Consider the following 12,762-nt stretch of genomic DNA (forward strand, 5'->3'; position numbering starts at 1 on the left):
AAAAAAACTCCAAAAGAAAGAATCCCGACGGATTCATCATTCTATCTATAGTTCCATTGGTAAAGTTACTGATGGAATATTGATGGAGTTATTCTGTCCCTAGAAATGTCAGTGATTATAATATATGCAGTAAATATTTTGTAATTTTGAATTTAAAAAATTTAAATATTTTTTTTTCTTTTCATTTTAGTACACCATTTTTTAAAAATCTCATACAAAAACACGCAACAAAATTTAAAAAGTGCCTTGGGCTCTGAATTCTCACAACCAGGGAGATAGCTTTCAGAGACCGTCTACGTATATACAATTATAAAATATAAATCCATAATCATACAAGATGGATGGTAAGCAACAAAACGTTAGCGTCGACGTCTAAATCCATAATCATACCAAGATCTGGTCTTTGGCTTTATTCAAATTATACACGAGGTTACACAGAGGTTTAGACTTATGGAAACGGGATTGATGGGTTAGAGTTCAGGGGCAGATGTAGAGGAATTTCCAATCCATGATTTATCAGATGGAGGAAAGAAGTCTTGTGTGCTGTTTAAACTCTGGTCTGTGACCTGCTGATAGTGGCCTTTGACACGTTTGGAGTGTAACTCATCACCATAAATGCTAGGATCTGAGGTCACCTCCGGGATGCTGGTCTGTCCTTCAAGCATGCTTACCACTTCTGACATTGCAGGCCTTATAGATGGAGAAGCATTGGTGCATAAGAGAGCCGCTTTGATCATCCTCTCAGCCTCTTCCTTGTTGAATTCAGACTGCAGCTTTGGGTCCACTATCTCCATTAAGTTTTCCTTTTTTTGCAATACATGGGCCTGGGACGACAATTTCATAGACAAATAAGAAGGAAGCCATGATATTTTACCAAATTGCCATGTTTTGCATTGAGAACTGATGCCTCACGCGTCATTAATTCAGGATAGCAACGGAAACAGACTGACGATGATTTACCCAGTCAAGAAGACAAACATTTTCGTTCTCTGGCCTGTAAATTGAGTTGCTCTTTCCACTGACAATTTCTAAGGCGACAACCCCAAAACTATAAACATCTGCTTTATCTGTTAGATGCCCCCACAGTGCATATTCTGGAGCTATATATCCTCTGAAATATATATATTTTTAAAAAAATAATAATGCAAAATTAGTGCCCTTCAGAGACTTGAGGAGTATCACTATCAATAAACTTCAGGAATTAAATTAGTCTCAATACAGCATACCTTGTTCCAGCAACTCGAGTGCTAATATGAGTGTTCTCCTCTTCATTGAGCTTAGCTAGTCCGAAGTCTGATATCTTGGCATTTAGATCTTTGTCCAGTAATATATTTGTACTTTTGATGTCCCTGTGAACGATCCTGATTGCAGATCCTTCATGGAGAAATGCTAAACCTCTGGCTATTCCAACACATATCTTATACCTTGTTGGCCAATCCAGCATCAGAGCACTTGTTTCGGAACCTGCTCCTAATAGGATTGTTGATAAGATCATTTCATGTTTGTTAGTTGATGTAGTGTTATCAAAAATATTTTTTTACTGGAAATTTATCAACTAATGCTACTATGGTTACCAAAAAGTGCACGAGAGAGGGAGTTGTTTTCCATGTACTCGTACACCAGAAGCAACTGGTCTCCTTCAATACAGCATCCATAAAGCCTTACAAGATTGGGATGCTGTAAACAAGATATCATGCCTATTTCGTTCACAAATTCACGGTTTCCTTGCCTGGATTTTGGAGATAGCTGCTTAACAGCAATAATAGTACCATCTGCTAATTCACCCTGCATTGGAAGTCAATCACGCATCTAAATGCTATAGTGTTTTTGGGGCGGATTCACCCATGCATGATTCCTATAATAAAATTGTGATAATATGAAAAATTCATTAGATGACAAACCTTGTATACGGATCCAAAACCACCCTCTCCAATCTTGTTTTCTGAATTGAAATTGTCAGTGGCCGCTTTTAGCTGCCTCAAGGTGAAGGAACCGGTTTTCAAATCCAGCCCTTTAAGCTCTGCACGTAACAGTTGGTATGGGATGATGACAGTCAGGAGACATATGGTGAAATAATAGAAATCCTTGAAAATCATATATCCATGCACTACGCGCATTCTTTAGTGTGATTCGCCATTATTTAGAAAATTAAGAGTAGACTCAGTGTGCGGAAATGACTGATTTTACAATACCTCGTTCTCTTGTGTATTTGTCTCCATAGCAGAGCTTCCAATAAAGGACACCCATTACCAAGAAAACAAGGAATACTGCTGAAGTGACAACTCCGATCACAATAGGTTTCTTTCTTGTTTCCTCAGGTTCTGATAGCAAATAAAATTGCAAACGCAAAGAAGGCTAAACATCCCGTCAAATGGATAATAAACATTAACGCTGTAAAGACACCGGACCGCTATAGCACAGTTCAATTCTCACCTTCACAATAAGTTCTGTTACCTGAAAAACCACAGATCATGGAAAGATTCTTAGATGGGATGATGATGTGAGTGGCAGAAGCTTACAGTTACAGTGACAACAAAAATCAGGCAAATCACTTATGTAGATTGGTTTATGAGACACATTAAATTTGTTTAATCTTGTTTCACATTCTCTCAGCTCTTTCCTACATTAGTTAGGGGAGGAAAAAAAAACCCAGAAAGCTCAGAAAATTGAAATAGAAATGAATTCAGTGGTGTCCTTCTATTGTATAAATTAAACTCCTTGAAGTCAGTAAGTTTCAAATGAGAGGCAGAAAAAGAACATGTAACATACCTGAACATACGGATATAGCAGAAATTATAGGACCATAATTTCCTCTTATTGGAATGGTAGTAGTGCCTTTTCCAGCCCAGTATAATCGGATCTCCAGGGTACGGTCTGTCACAGTGGTGGTGAATGCTCTCGTGAAATTTCTGTTAGATCCTTTGGCTTCCTCTGTAAAGTTAAAATCCTTTCGCACTTGTATTCCCTGGAACAAAGTTCCGTACTCAAAAGGGTTTCTTTGAAAAAAAAGAAAGAAAAAAGACATCCACACTCTCTTCGGAAGGAAAAGATAATTAATTACCTGAATGTAAATATCAAAAACACGCCTTGCAACTTTGTTGTACAGTTTTTCATCTGTGAATTGTATCTCAGCAAAGTGGAGTCTGACAGTGTAATTCCCATTTTCTAGACAATATCCATAATAAGTGACAGACAGGGGAGTTTTACGTGCTGTTGCATACAATCCAAAGTCAACTAGAGAAATATTAGAATTTGATTGAAGCGTATATTTGTTATCATAGAAATTTTCATCATCCATGAAATCTCCGGTGCTGCTGAATCCCCAGTTTGATCCTGATCTATTATAACTCCTTGCAGCAGCATTACTTCCACTATCTTGATCACCTTCATACAAGATTTTCCCATTCTTTACATCTTGTCCACCACAGTTTATATGAAATGAACGATAATCTGCAGCACATAAAACTAGTATACCATTAGACATGTTTAAATTTCCGTTTTGTCATACTTATAGAAGCATATCAATAGGGAATGAGTTTACTTTACTACAAAGCTTCAAAACTATGACTAGTCACTGGTCAACACTTCATCAAGTGGCTTGCCATTGTCAGATTAGTTCAACCCAATGAATTCCTTCTGTCAACTTTTGGTTTCTGACGGTGAAACCAGTGGTCAAGTTCTACTTCAAACCACGTTTTGATGTATAAATTTTCCAACAAAGTGACCATGAATTGACCTTATTAGTTTTTCGAGATAGAATCTAATTAAAAAGCTAACAATCATCAATGTCATTCAAACATTGAAGTACATTGATAAACTTTAATGGCACACTCGGATTTTATGAAGTGCACAAGTTCTTAATATGAAAATAAGAGAACATACATTTTGGGCACCGAGATATCCTTGAGCATGGAAGAAGATCGCTTCTGTATATCATGGAAATTATAGTATGTGAGAATAATAAATGGTTTTGTAGATTGAATTCTAAGAATCAGAAAAAGCCTCGGAATCAGAATCAAAACATGCTTAAAAAAATTGTATCACTCAAGGAAAGTATTCAAGATGTGTCTGCTCTTTGAAAAAATGATAAGCATTATACTTTGAGCATAAATTAATTTTGAATATCTATCTATTCTGCTTAGGTAGGATTTAAAGATGTATTATAGTTTATTATTTAGTTACAATATCAAAATATGTTTTGTCTGAATTCCACGTTCATCTGAAGTAATTGTATCTGTCTCTGCAACTCTGTACTCATGATAGCATATGCTGTTATCGCAAATAGGTACAAGATCTTCCTAGTAATTCTTTGACCCTGTTGGATTTTTTGAAATCACATACAGCAGAATCTCTATTGCTAAATTTCATCTCCAGAAATATAAATACGAAAAACATTGCAGTCCACAGAGTATAAAAGAAGAGCCTTACAATTTATTATTGCTGGACGAGCTTCGAAACCAATTTATATTATTCCTGATTTATAAACTCAAACCATTCAGTTTCAAAATCACCTAGAAGATCCCATTTCAAATATTTATGAACAATATCCTTACTCGTTACTGCTGCTGCATCTTGGTGACCGTGAAAAGTTATTGTACGAAACATCGCTGGAAAAGATCAAGTAAACCATAAATCTAAATACAAACTTCCACAAGGTTAACAAATAATGAGAATATATAAACTTCACGATGCAAGCGCTAGAAATGCACTAGCTTTCATATAATGGTTTTTCTTTTATTGATGGTGATGGCTTGGATGACTAAGATTTAATTGTTTTCAAGGAAAATGGTTTATTAATTTTTTTTAGAATTAATCTGCTGGAATTGATGGATTATTTAAGAGGTATCAATGATAATTTATCAATTTTAATGTTACGTTGAAAATTAAAAAAAAAAATTAATTTTTTTATAGAATGAAGGATAATTAAATTGTATTAATTTAAATTGAATAAATTAAAATAATCAGTGTACTCTATAGAAATCAGGTATAGAATATAAAATATGAGAGCAGGCTATAGTGTCGCTATCTTAAGCATCCTACGATCTGGCTCGAGCCAGCAAATCAATAGTCAATCAAGAGTTGGTTTAAGGCCATGTTTGTTTCCCGGAAAACAGTTTCCGGGAAACCACTTTCCAAACTTTCCTGTGTTTGTTTGTTATTAGGAAAGTTGGTCAACGGAAAACATTTTCCGGTCAACAAAAAACACTTTCCAGTCAACGGAAAACATTTTTCGGTCAACGAAAAACACTTTCCGATCAACGGAAAACACTTTCTGGTCAACGAAAATATTTTTTAGTCAAAAAAATTTTTACTTAATTTTCAAGAAAGTGTTTTCCTTTTTAGCTGTATTTGTTTTCTGAAAAGTGGTTTCCAGGAAAACACTTTCCAAACTTTCTTGTGTTTGTTTTGCAGAAAGTGATTTTTGGGAAATCACTTTTCAAACTTTCTTGTGTTTGTTTGCTGTTAGGAAAGTTGATGAATGGAAAACACTTTCCAGTCAAAGGAAAATTTGGCTTGATTTTCAGGAAAGTGTTTTCCTGAAAAATTTGGGAGGAAAACACTTTCCGGAAGTTGTGAAAAGTTTAGAAATGTCATTATTTGCTGATTATATCAAATTTGATCCTCAAACTTTTGATTGCTATATATATTTTGTTTTGAATATTTATTTTTCAATTTCATTTCTTAAAATTTAATTTTTATATTTACTTTGGTCCTCCAAAAGGAAACAACTTTCCTGCAAACAAACGGGGCCTAAGAAGACATTATTGTTGTGACGGCCAATCTAAGGACCCAAATAGAGGCGCAGTATAAAGAATGAAATAGGAAGCAATAGGAGAAGATGATGATGTACATCTCAACTCATTATCCTTCTTCTTAGAAGAGCATCTCTAAAGAAAGAAACTGCTTGGAAGAGCCAAATTGATAATGTAAGTATGATTTTTTTTATATATACACTTCAACAAAAAAAAAAATCATTTAGAAAAGCCAATTGTATTTTAATATATTTAAAATTGATACAACTATTTATTCACACACACACAATAACATTAGCCTTTAAATTATTTATGAAAATTTTCTTTTATAAATTTTTACTTCAAGAAATTTTTTGAATGGAAGATAGCTTATAATAATTTTATGAGGAAGATTTGAGAGAATCACACTCCAATTATGAAAGATTCAATCCAAAATTATTTTTTTATTCCAAATATTAAAATTTTATTTTTTATTTATTAACAAATAATTAATTTAATTTGTATCATATAGGTTGCATGATTTTTTATATGAGACATAAAAGAAAGCCAAAAATATATGAAAGAAGAGAGCTTTTATGTTAGAATGATGCGATAGTTTGAAAAGATTTTGGATCATCATACGTCTCAAAAGTTGTAATGACAAAATATATTTAGTATGTGATGTCCACACATTTCACTTGATGATAGGATTTTTTTTACATCCATTTTTTTATTAGTTGTTTTTATAAATATATTGAATTGACAAAAACTTTTATTGCATTCTATAATTTTTGTATGCGAGCCAAGCTTGATAAAACTTTTTGTTGAAATGCATGTGCGGAGTGATGATCATAAAAAAACGATGTAGCAGTTCGTTGATAGTCGAACTCAATATTTTGTGGTATGTTGGTGTTTAATTATTTTTTTCCTAAGTTATTATGTCCTTGAATTTGATGAATTCATTTTTTCCTTTATAGGATACATATAACAGCCGGTTTAAGGAGAGATATGGGGATGAGCTTTCGACCTATTTGGATATCGGTTCGGATTTATGGCTGTAGGGAGAACCATTTGGTGGACCTGATAGAAATCAAGTGTATGGACTCTTTAAAACTATGATTGAGAATTTATGAATGACCCGTAGAACTTCAACTGTTGGATGCTCACAATCAATTCTAAGTAATCAAAGTTTGGAGTTCGCAATGATGTTACAACAATAGGTACAAGATCGGACAATCTATCTTAATGATAAATATGATGACTCACTACTGGTTATAGAGAATTTTGTCAATTGGCAATGGAGATGAGATTATAGATGGGTGGTTCATGTCAAGGGTGAGCAAAAAAACCACAAATCGATTAAATTGAGAAGACTAGAAAACAAACAACCAAAAAAAGTAAACCCTGAAAAAAAAAATGATTACATCAATTATAATATTTTAAAAAAAATTTAGTTTGGTTTTGGTTTCATAAGCTTGAAATTAAAAAGCAGAATCAAACCAGTTTAATTAAGAAATAAATCAAACCAAACTAAACAGAAAAACCGAACTAAACTGAAAAAACTCATTAGTAAGTCCAAAAAAACCCTAAAAACAATATAATTTTCAATTTTTAATATCAAATAACTGAACTGAACCGAAACTGAATCAAATCAAATTGAATCAAAACCAGTCAATTGAGTTTTAGTTCTTAACTTAAAATAACCAAACTGAACCCAAACTGGTTTTTGTTTGATTTTTGTTTTTTTTTTCTCTTTTACAAATTTTAGTTTGATTGTTTTTATAAGTAGAAACCGAACCAAACTGAAAATGATCACTCCTAGTTCATGTGCACCCCTTAATTGCCCCTATGTTCCTAGTGACAACCTATCTCTTCCTCCTCATCCATTGTTGTCTTTATTTTAAATTTATTGCATTTGATTGTAAAAAAATAAAATAAAATTGATATACTTTATCCGTCTATAAATTCATCGATATATTTATTACCGACAGATTCACCGACAATAGTTTTTTCAATAGATCATTTCTATTTGTGAGTCTTTCGGTAACATATATATTGATGGATTGCTAGTGTAAACACCAACAAAATTTATCGATAAAACTACTAAATGCGGTAGTGTTCCATGTTAAAAAATATAATTTATCTACAATTCATGGTTCTCTGTCTCTCTACTCATTAACCTCCTTATGCGCATGAAATATAAGCATATCATGAAGAATTATTTAGGGGATATTTAAGAATATGATAATGTTTGTAATTTAAAGTAATTTTCGCTTGGAAATACATCAAAGTAATATTATTTTTATTTAAAAATTATTTTTATATCAACACATGAAAACAATCTAAAAAAAATAAAATTAGAAAACACAGTTTCTATTGCGTTACTAAACACTGGCATACTTTGAATGGATTGGAAAAACCCAGGTCAAAGATAACAGGAAAGGGGGAAACTGGGAATGAACTTGTTCATGATGCATAAGAGATAAGCATGAGGAAATTGAATGCAGTGCTGTCAGCGGTGAAACTGCAGTGCAGAGAAGACGACAAAAGTAAGCGGTTTTTTAAATCAAAATTAATTACTTGCAGCTTCCCTCTCAGGTTATATTATTGTGTTTCAGCGCAGAGAGGTCAAATCTCATATTTGTATATTCAGTTAAGGTCATGCAGTTCATAAACTTACAGGCATTAGTCATGGGTCTTCAAGGAAAAAAGGCAAAGCATATCAATATTCAAATAAGTACTGAATCCAATGATGGGTGTAATTTAGGAACATACAGATTTTGGCTGTTTTGGAGGAATGAGTCCTGCACTGTTCCAGTCAGCTTGTTGCCACTCAAAAACCTGGTAAGAACCACACTCATACTTTCAGCATAATTTATTGTGCCATCCTTGATAAGATTTCAATAACCAAATTTCAAATTATCAGACTTTAGCATTGCTCACGTAAACTGTCGTCGTCGTATTGTATTAGGAGGAATCTCCCCAACCAACTTGTTAAAAGTTAAGTCGCTGCAAGAAATTACAGCAAACAAAGTTTTAGGCTTCAGTCTCTGAAGAAGATTTTACATCTTTGTAAATATATTGGCAATAAACAGGTGAATATATATATATATATATATATATATATATATATATGTCTCATAATTAAAGGTTATTAAATTCTTTGAAGTAATCCTCTATTTATATTCTTCCTTGGAGAGTTGCAGTTGCTTGAAATCACTACCTTCTCATAGGAGCTCATCAGTTGTGAAAGTAAGTCAATGTTATGTTAGAAGCTAGTTGTGATTCTTCTACTCACTCTAGTAGGACTTTAGTTATTATATACCCAGGATTATATATTAATGTAGGATCTTTAACTTATACTAACAACCTGATGATTCAGGCAGATCCCACGCACCAGCTGTACATGGAGATCATATTGGAAAAATGTGGCAGAATTGAAATGTATAAAAAGAAATTCTAATTTGCTTAGCAGCAGATGTAAGGCGATGAGTGAAGTTCACACTCACAGTGTTTTTTCCACTTTCCATGCGTTTTCTGGGATTGTTCCAGTTAAATTGATGTTCCTCAGAACCCTTGCAACAAGTTACAGGTTGGTTAAACAGTTCTGAACAGAACATATCCTCAACTTTACTATGAAGAGTTATGAAGCAGTTCACATACAAGAATTGCCTTTCAATCGGCGAGTTAGGTAACTGAAACTCTGGTCCAGGCATATCAGCAATCCTCCTGCATAACAGTAAGAGAACTTGAATAAAAGTTAAATGTTCAATTCCCTTCATTTATCTCTCCCTATCTCACACACTAAGAGAATTCTTCAATAATTAATACAGCAGGAGGTAAGCAGCACAAGAAAGTGGTTTTACTCACAAATCAGACAACTTTTCCAAATGAAAAATCGCAAGAGGTATAGGTCCTTGCAATCCAGTCGCGTACAACTCACTTCATTAGTCACGAAAGGAACAAAAAATCTCAATAAAATGTATCATGTTGCATTAGAATGAATTAAGATCTTGTGAAGATGAACATCTCACAGCTTTTGAAGTTGAGTCCAGTTCCCAATGAACTCGGGTACGGTACCATTAAGATTATTATCATTTACGCGACTGCACATTGAAAATGTTAAATTATCAAAAAAAGAAAAAAAAACGTGTTCAAGGAAAATAAGTGAGGGCTTACAAATCCTTCAAGTCTTTTATCTGCGCAAGTGCCTCTGGCAAGGTCCCCACTAACTTATTGCTAGAGAGTATCCTGCAATTGTTAATTCACGGCATCAAAGCAAAGATTTCAACTAATGAAAACGAAATCTCTGGCAAGTCTTCACAATGAAGAATTTTGTTAAAATTGCTTACAGAGTTCTTAAGTTGACAAGCTTGCCAAGCTCAGGTGGGACAACACCAGAAAACTGATTTGATTCAAGGCTCCTATATATATTTTATAATTGCATTTGATAAAGTGAAATGACCATTAGAGAACAAAGTAAACTAGCATTGCTTGCAATATTCGAATAACTCAAACTAGAGGTAGAGCACTATAACAGATTCAAGCCATACAAGTAGGTGAGGGCGGTAAAACTTCCCAAATGTCCAGGAATATTTCCTGACAAGCGATTTGCAGTAAGCGAGCTGCATAAGAGGTTAGTTAGGAAGTTTTAAGCTCACTCTTACATAGAAAATAAGATAAACCAAGAAGAGGGGTGAATTTATAAATGAGCTTACATGGAAGACAGATTTTTCATCGAAGCCCATTCCACCGGGATTGTGCCGTATAGATAGTTGCGAGTGAAATCTCTGTCATAGACAATGTTGTTGTATAAAAATTATTTTCCATCTTCAAAATTGCTCCAAAAATTAATATAAACGCTTGAAATTTTAATATAAACTGTGACAGACAATGACAAACTCATAATCACATAACATCTGATGAGTATTAATTATCATCGAGGCATCTCAAGATTCATAATCATTTAATGGATTCAGAATTGAGACCTCGAAGCAGAAACAGGAGCCAAATATATATGTCCTTAATTAAGGGTTCTTACATTTTTTGGACATAAGTAAGGTTGGCCAATTCCGGAGGAAGCCTGCCTGGAAGACTGTAATCTTTGAGCTGGCTTTATTGCAAGCAGGAGAGAGAGACATCATTGGTCACAGTTTAGGAAAGCTAAGAAATATATATATATAAAACAAAGAAAAACATAAAAATGTAAAGTAATTAAGAGGCTTACAATGAAGTAATGTGACAGTAATTATCATCAGTGATGCTGCAGTTACATTCGATGGTGCTGTTCCCTTCTAAGTTTGGTGGAGCAGAAGTCAGTTCTGTCTTAACGAGTCCATTCGGTTGACAACTATCGACGAACTTCAAGGGTAGCTGGCCATCCTCGTTTACTGTCTTACCGATTTGTCTTAACGCTTCAACTAGGTTTTTTTTTTTAAAAAAAAAATAATAATTGATGAGGAATGTGCACCATTCAAAACATTCTCAATAGTTTGTAGATTAATAATAATAATAATAATAAATAGATTATTATTTCAAAAAATAAATAATTTGGGCTTCTCTAACACTAAAAAGCCTATTTATTGTATAGCTAGAAAGAGTTACAAAAATTAGATATGTCTAATCCCAACAAGGGCCCAAATATTGTCAACGTAGTTATCCAAATTCAAACAAAGATGATACTAGGAAGAAATGACTAGTTTTCACCCTCTCTTTTTTCTTTTTTTCTTTTTTTTTTTAAATGTTGTTGTCGTTCCGTCTACTAAAGTCTCAAAATAATAATAAGAAGAAAAACAAATTACAAAAAAGAAGAAGTAACAAAGAAAACCTATATTTTAAGGATTGTATTTTATCTTTGATACATGTATGTTTTTTTAATTTACTATATATATTTTCCTAAATATTATATTTTGAAGAATCTAAATTATCAAACTAATTTAGATAATTCTAATTGAATTATATTTCTCTTCACTCTGAAAAAAATCTTTCGATATTTCTAACTGAATCCTTCCGTTCCTAATTTCCGATTAAAGGTTACAAGTGAGGAGCAAATCTGTTGATGTTCTGATCAGATGAGTTGAACAATTTGAAAGACCTCACTGATCTGATCTCAATATGCATTACTGTGAAAACAAAGAACAGTGCTTGGGCAATTGATTAAGTAGCTAGCAAGGTTGTTCTTACCTTCTCCTGGATGTAGCTGATCAGAAGCAAGCAAAGTAATAGAGCTCGAGAAACTGATCATCACCATAACTTGGCAAAGCTGAAGCATCATTAACATCTTGTGCTGAAAATTGGCTGCAAAAGGTCGAATACGTTTCTATTTGTCGACATGAGACGGGCAGGGAAAAACTCAGATATTTTGAAACATGCTAAGAACATGCGAACAATTTTCTGCTCTTCTTCTTTCTTTTTCTTTCTGCAAATACTGATTGAGGTAGACGGAGACCAATCTCTTTTCCACCTGGTGCTCAAGGACAACACGCTATTTGGAGCTGATGATAGACTCAATTATATAGCTAGTGCATGATTGACAGTCTCGTACTTGCAATTATTTTTATGTTTGAAGAATGGTTTTAGAAAAAAATTAAAATTTTATTTATTTATTTATTTATTTTCAATTAATATTTTTTAAATTTTTTATATTATTTTAATATATTTATATCAAAAATATTTTTTAAAATAAAAAATATTATTTTATTATTATTTTAATATTTTTTTTAAAAAAAAACACCAATTATATATCTTATAAAGCCGCCCTCAATTTTAATGCTTTTGTTAGCCATCATTTGCTTTGAATATTGAGTTTTTTTCCTGCACCGTCACCAAATTTATTTCTCAAACGATCACTCTCGGTATATCACAAAAATACTCTTGTGCATTTGTTATAAAAAATAATAATTAATAATTGTAATTGTCTACGTACCTACCTGTGGGTTATGCAAATATTATAAAACATAGTCTCGTTATTTTTCAGAAAATACTTTGTGAATGTAAACTTTTTATCAGATGAACACACTCTGGTAATTTT

The 12,762-nt window shown here is 33.0% G+C and overlaps 1 protein-coding gene across 7 annotated transcripts; it reads right to left on the reverse strand.

Annotated features, from left to right (window-relative positions):
- Positions 1–233: 233 nt before the first annotated feature.
- LOC105109141 (probable LRR receptor-like serine/threonine-protein kinase At1g29720) lies at positions 234–12,096 on the reverse strand. 7 transcript variants are annotated; one of them, XM_011003742.1, is made up of 25 exons: positions 11,916–12,095; positions 10,960–11,152; positions 10,774–10,845; positions 10,451–10,522; positions 10,286–10,357; positions 10,085–10,156; positions 9,912–9,983; positions 9,767–9,838; positions 9,603–9,674; positions 9,396–9,461; positions 9,242–9,307; positions 8,676–8,741; positions 8,508–8,573; positions 4,554–4,607; positions 4,429–4,473; positions 3,883–3,926; positions 3,062–3,450; positions 2,770–2,965; positions 2,434–2,454; positions 2,193–2,321; positions 1,902–2,020; positions 1,566–1,785; positions 1,227–1,470; positions 961–1,111; positions 259–824 (listed from the first exon to the last, which is right to left on the reverse strand). In XM_011003742.1, exons 1-25 carry the CDS (start codon positions 12,010–12,012, stop codon positions 471–473), a joined length of 3,024 nt encoding a protein of 1,007 aa, XP_011002044.1. In that variant the 5' UTR covers positions 12,013–12,095; the 3' UTR covers positions 259–470. The 7 variants fall into 7 exon arrangements, with proteins under 7 accessions (XP_011002047.1, XP_011002045.1, XP_011002046.1 ...); XM_011003748.1 differs by having other exon boundaries at positions 1,227–1,464; positions 1,575–1,785; positions 11,916–12,094; XM_011003745.1 differs by lacking the exon at positions 10,774–10,845 and having other exon boundaries at positions 234–824; positions 11,916–12,096.
- Positions 12,097–12,762: the final 666 nt, after the last annotated feature.

The sequence above is a fragment of the Populus euphratica genome, unplaced genomic scaffold, assembly GCF_000495115.2.
Source record: "Populus euphratica unplaced genomic scaffold, PopEup_1.0 scaffold208.1, whole genome shotgun sequence".
NCBI classification, from domain to species: Eukaryota; Viridiplantae; Streptophyta; class Magnoliopsida; order Malpighiales; family Salicaceae; genus Populus; species Populus euphratica.

What these genes read in the sequence shown, in the direction of transcription:
- LOC105109141 (XM_011003742.1), bottom strand. Translation starts at nt 12,012, where the DNA reads ATGTTAATGATGCTTCAGCTTTGCCAAGTTATGGTGATGATCAGTTTC. An exon ending in CTCCAAAACAGCCAAAATCT is followed by an intron (nt 4,608 to 8,507) that starts GTATGTTCCTAA and finishes GATCTTTTCCAG; the next exon opens with CGATGTTTCGTACAATAACT. An exon ending in GATATCTCGGTGCCCAAAAT is followed by an intron (nt 3,451 to 3,882) that starts GTATGTTCTCTT and finishes TATGTGCTGCAG; the next exon opens with ATTATCGTTCATTTCATATA.